General features: G+C 41.4%; 1 protein-coding gene across 1 annotated transcript in view; it reads right to left on the minus strand.

Annotated features, from left to right (window-relative positions):
* Window positions 1-831: 831 nt before the first annotated feature.
* Window positions 832-5,682, minus strand: part of LOC142244602 (serum paraoxonase/arylesterase 2-like) — a 19,812-nt gene continuing 14,961 nt past the window's right edge. The window contains exons 7-9 of the mRNA XM_075316858.1: window positions 5,351-5,432; window positions 2,933-3,061; window positions 832-1,039 (exon numbers count right to left, since the gene is read on the minus strand). Of these exons, the coding sequence (XP_075172973.1) occupies window positions 878-1,039; window positions 2,933-3,061; window positions 5,351-5,432 (373 nt within the window). The 3' untranslated portion in view covers window positions 832-877. The remainder of the gene's footprint in view (window positions 1,040-2,932; window positions 3,062-5,350; window positions 5,433-5,682) is intronic.

Raw genomic sequence — 5,682 nt, forward strand, 5'->3', positions numbered from 1 at the left:
ACATAGCATCTGCGCAAAAATTGTACCATTAAAACGTCAGCTCGAGACGCAAAAAATAAGCTGTCACTGAGCCAAAGGTCCATAAAAATAACAACGCTTTGGGTTTCGGAAAATGGCGCAAAATGTGCGCCACTTTTTTTGGACAAGCTTGTGAATTTTTTTAACCCCTTAAATACAAGTAAACTTATTCATGTTTGGTGTCTTCAAACTCGCACCGACCTCAGGCATCACAATTACATCAGTTTTACCATATGGTGAAGACTGTGAATAAAATATCCCAAAAACTATTGTGCGATCACACTTTTTTTTGCAATTTTTCCGCACTTGGAATTTGTTTGCTGTTTTGCAGTACACCATATGGTAAAACTTATGGATTCATTTAAAATTACAACTCGTCCCGCAAAAAATAAGCCCTTATATGGCAAGATTGACAGAAAAATAAAAAAGTTACGGCTCTCGGAAGAAAGAGAGGAAAAAACAAAACGGAAAAACGGAAAATGCCCGGGGGCTGAAGGGGATAATTTGGTTTCTGATTATCCTCTTTGGCTCTGTAACCTAACTGATGCGGAGGAGAGGTGCCGCCATTTTACTGGGTTCCCTGTCCTAGACTGGCAGAACCTCTCTGGTGGTTATGGCAAAGACTTGCACTTCACATAGGCCTTCACATTAATAAGTATGGGATGAAGAGCTGGAATCAAAACCAAAAAAGGGACCCTTTTGACAATGGAAACCATTTTTCTATTTTTTTATCCAAATTTACACAGAAAAGTGATTTAGGATTTTTTTTTCTTAGTTTTTCGGTTGAGTTTTTATTTTGGTTTGTATTTAGTAAAAAAAAATTCATAGTAGCGTTTCATCCTCCGCAAGGTAAGAAGCGTCACTCCAGCTGACAGACCAGGGCTCGATGGTAAACTGTGCCCACCAGGAGCTTCCCTTCATAGACGGATGCACAGGACGACCCCTGGATCACCGACCCATTGTTCGCATAGACTTTGGTGATGATGGGATTATCAGAGTGAATATTCTGTATACGGTAGACCTGACGTGGAGAACAATAGAGAGGAAAAAAATAAGTGAGTACACCCCAGAGAGGAATATAGGCCACATGCAGTTCACATGTGCCAGATGGCACCAAAGAGGTAGCAGTTATATATTTATGGGGCAGATTTTTCTAATTCTTTCCGTGGGAATTATTATTGGAGTATCGTGGCTGGGAGCGTCTCTGGATCTGCTATGGGAGCGTCTCCGGATCGGCTATGGGAGCGTCTCTGGATCGGCTATGGGAGAGTCTCCGGATCGGCTATGGGAGCGTCTCCGGATCGGCTATGGGAGCGTCTTCGGATCGGCTATGGGAGAGTCTCCGGATCGGCTATGGGAGCGTCTCCGGATCGGCTATGGGAGCGTCTCCGGATCGGCTATGGGAGCGTCTCCGGATCGGCTATGGGAGCGTCTCCGGATCGGCTATGGGAGCGTCTCCGGATCGGCTATGGGAGCGTCTCCGGATCGGCTATGGGAGCGTCTCCGGATCGGCTATGGGAGCGTCTCCGGATCGGCTATGGGAGCGTCTCCGGATCGGCTATGGGAGCGTCTCCGGATCGGCTATGGGAGCGTCTCCGGATCGGCTATGGGAGCGTCTCCGGATCGGCTATGGGAGCGTCTCCGGATCGGCTATGGGAGCGTCTCCGGATCGGCTATGGGAGCGTCTCCGGATCGGCTATGGGAGCGTCTCTGGATCGGCTGTGGGAGCGTCTCTGGATCTGCTATGGTATTAGACTTTGTGGAAATCTCCATGTTGGAAGCCTCATGGTTAACTCTATTCTAGAGGGCACTCGGGTTGGTTTTATAATAGGGCACTGGGCCAAGTTCAGTTTTGGGGCGCTGTAGCTACCTCTATTATTGGACACTGTGCCACTTCTTGTAATGAGGGCATTGTGTCCGGCTCTATTTTGGGACGCCACCCAAAATGGGGCATTTCATCTGCCTCTGTTACTTGTGTACTATGTAATTGGGGGTATATTTTTGATTATGCAAGTACAAGGTACTGATATGCTGCCACTTTTTACTGAGAAGATACTGGTTACTGATATGGGTCACATCTATATTTTGAGGGTACCATGTAGTGTTATGGGGAGGCATTTATTTTGTGTACTTTTATAGTGGCACATCATTATTTTGAGGGTAGTAAGTACTATAATAGGGGCACAGTAATTTTGAGGACACTATATACTGTTATGGAGGTACATCTATATTTTCAGGGTACTGTGTACTGTAATGGGGCACAGTAGCTTTGAGGTTAATTTATACTGTTATGGGGCACATCTATATTTTGAAGGTACCATGTAGTATTATGGGGGAGGCATTTATTTTGTATACTTTTACAGTGGAATATTATTTTGGGGGCACTATATACTGTTATGGAGGCAAATATATATTTTGAGGGTACAGCAAATGGGGTCAGTTTGATATCACTTTGCACTCTGATTGCTGTACGTGAGCCCCATGGGATATACATAATGGGGAAGATTTATCAAAAATCTCAATCTTTGTTGCCCATAGCAACCAATCACAGCACAGCATGTATTGCTAAAGACTAGGAAAAACTAAAGCTATACTGTGGTTGCTATGGGCAACATAGACAGGCTTTCGGGCCTACTGGCTTTATATAGTCTTTTAAAATATATGGCCGCTGCCTTGTGGGTGTATTATGTAAGCTATGGCAGTGGAGGTCCTAAGCTACAGGTGGAGCCGTTACTGCCCCTTCATCTGCTTCCCGCCTCCTGTAAAATCTCTCCATTAGCAATGATCGCGGTGTTCCTTAGTTGGCGTGTTTATAGGCCACGGCCATTTAAGTTGCTTAGCAACTGCTTAACTTTCCCTGTTGGAGTGACCACCACTGAATGGCCATAACTAGTCCATACATATCATCACTGACCTCCGAGCCGGGGAGATCTTCAGGGTTGTATATAAAGAGCTTGTATGCGTTTGGATGAGCTCCTATCCATATATCCCCAGTGACGGGATCCACCGACAGGTTATCCACAAGGGTATCCAGATCTATCTCCTTGTATACAAAAAATGAAGAACAATACAAAAACTGTGAAGTGTAATGTGAAGATAGATGGATAGAGATTGATAGATATACAGCACAGAGCAAAATCTTTAGACAACTGTGGAAATAAAGGGTTAATAGTTTATGTTTACCAAAAGAGAAATCTATGGCCTCATTCAGACATCCGTTTTTTGGGTACACCACTACAGTAACTCACTGTTCCTGCAGACCCTCATTATTGTGCCGGTCTCCAGCTCTTTGATGAGACGATGCTTTCTGTTATAGCCAAATATTTCACATTTTGACTCCTCACCAGTCCAGAATGCTTGCAGACATTTTCCTTCACCCCATTTCTTATTTTTTTCATGTATAGTTGAGTCACTTGAGCTGGTTTCCATATAGAAGACCTCAATTCGGCCGCAATTCTTTCATGATGACCACTTCTGGTCAGACTTCCTTCCGTGAACAGTAGATAGATGAGGCTGGTCCCACTGGTTGCTGCCAGTCCTGAGCTGATGGCACTGCTGGACGTCTTCCGATTGCAAAGGGAAATAATCATGATGTGTCTTTCACCTGCTGCACTAGGATTCTTTGGATGACCACTGTGCTTATGGTTCTTAACGTTGCCCATTTCTTGGTGCTTCTTCAAAAGAGCTTGAACAGAACATGATGAAATCTTTGCTTGGGAGAGACTTGGCTCATGCAGTATAACTACCTTGTGCCTTGTTGTTGTGCTCAGTCTTGCCATGCTTTATGAGCTATGAAAAAAAACAAAACATCTTCCACATTCTCACCTTTATAGCAGAGCTTGGCTGTTCCTCACCCAGATTAAGCCTCCTACACAGCTGTTGCTGTTTCAGTTAATTATCTTGTTACACTCTACATTGAAAATGATGATCATTATCTTCTGTTTATTTTTTGTTGATTATAATCCTAAAAAATCCCTGACTTTGTGTACATGTAACTAGAGGAATTGATGAAAACATAGGGCGTACACCATATATTAATGGTATATAGATTTTCTCTTTTATTCATTCATGTTGCATTTCCCTATTCTGATAAAAATAAACTATTAATGCTTCTACTTTTAAAAGCTTTCTTACTTTGCAGTTTTTGTTCTATACCTGCCTAAAACTTTTACATAGTATTTTATGTGATAGATAAAGGGATAGATAGAGGGATAAATAGAGGGATAGATAGAGGGATAGATAGAGGGATAGATAGATAGAGGGATAGAGAGATAGAGGGATAGAGAGATAGAGGGATAGATAGAGGGATAGAGGGATAGATAGAGGGATAGATAGAGGGATAGATAGATGGATAGATAGAGGGATAGATAGAGGGATAGATAGAGGGATAGATAGATAGAGGGATAGATGGATAGATAGATAGAGGGATAGATAGAGGGATAGATAGATAGATAGATAGATAGATAGATAGAGGGATAGAGGGATAGATAGAGGGATAGATAGAGGGATAGATAGAGGGATAGATAGAGGGATAGATAGAGGGATAGATAGAGGGATAGATAGAGGGATAGATAGATAGAGGGATAGATAGATAGAGGGATAGATAGATAGAGGGATAGATAGAGGGATAGATAGAGGGATAGATAGAGGGATAGATAGATAGATAGAGGGATAGATAGATAGAGAGATAGACAGAGGGATAGATAGATAGAGGGATAGATAGAGGAATAGATAGATAGAGGGATAGATAGATAGAGGGATAGATAGATAGATAGATAGATAGATAGATAGATAGATAGATAGAGGGATAGATAGAGGGATAGATGGATAGATAAATAGATAGATAGATAGAGGGATAGATAGATAGATATATAGATAGATAGATAGATAGAGATAGAGGGATAGATAGATAGAGGGATAGATAGATAGATATATAGATAGATAGAGGGATAGATAGATAGATAGAGGGATAGATAGATAGAGGGATAGAGGGATAGATAGATAGATGGATAGATAGATAGATAGAGGGATAGATAGAGGGATAGATAGAGGGATAGATAGAGAGATAGATAGATAGATAGATAGAGGGATAGATAGATAGATAGATAGATAGATAGATAGATAGAGGGATAGATAGATAGATAGAGAGATAGACAGAGGGATAGATAGAGAGAGATAGAGAGATAGATAGATAAATATATGATAGATAGGTGATAGAATGATTGATAGAATTAGTTATGAAGATACACATGACACAGGTATGAGGTATAGATGACAGATTACACAGACAGATATGAAGAGATATATGTGACAGATAAATCTATCGTTTTACCTTTATTGGGGTGAGGGACCAATCTTTATTTTTTTCGTAGACACTAATAGTATGAGCAGTGACATCAGCGACGTAGATAAATCTAGAGGAAGACACAATGGTCACAATAAATAAAACAGAATTTACATTACTATTTTGCATTAACCCTTTCATTCAAATAAAACCCAAATTCTAAAACAAGAAACTCCTAATACACCCCATACCTGTTGTCACAGACATGTTATTTTGGACCCTTTTGCCGTGTAATTGTCAGTGAAGGAGAAACACATGGCACAAAGCTCAAGAGTAATTTAGTTTTGTTGGACTTTACTTTTTTGGTGCCGCTCATGTAA

The sequence above is a fragment of the Anomaloglossus baeobatrachus genome, chromosome 6, assembly GCF_048569485.1.
Source record: "Anomaloglossus baeobatrachus isolate aAnoBae1 chromosome 6, aAnoBae1.hap1, whole genome shotgun sequence".
NCBI classification, from domain to species: domain Eukaryota; kingdom Metazoa; phylum Chordata; class Amphibia; order Anura; family Aromobatidae; genus Anomaloglossus; species Anomaloglossus baeobatrachus.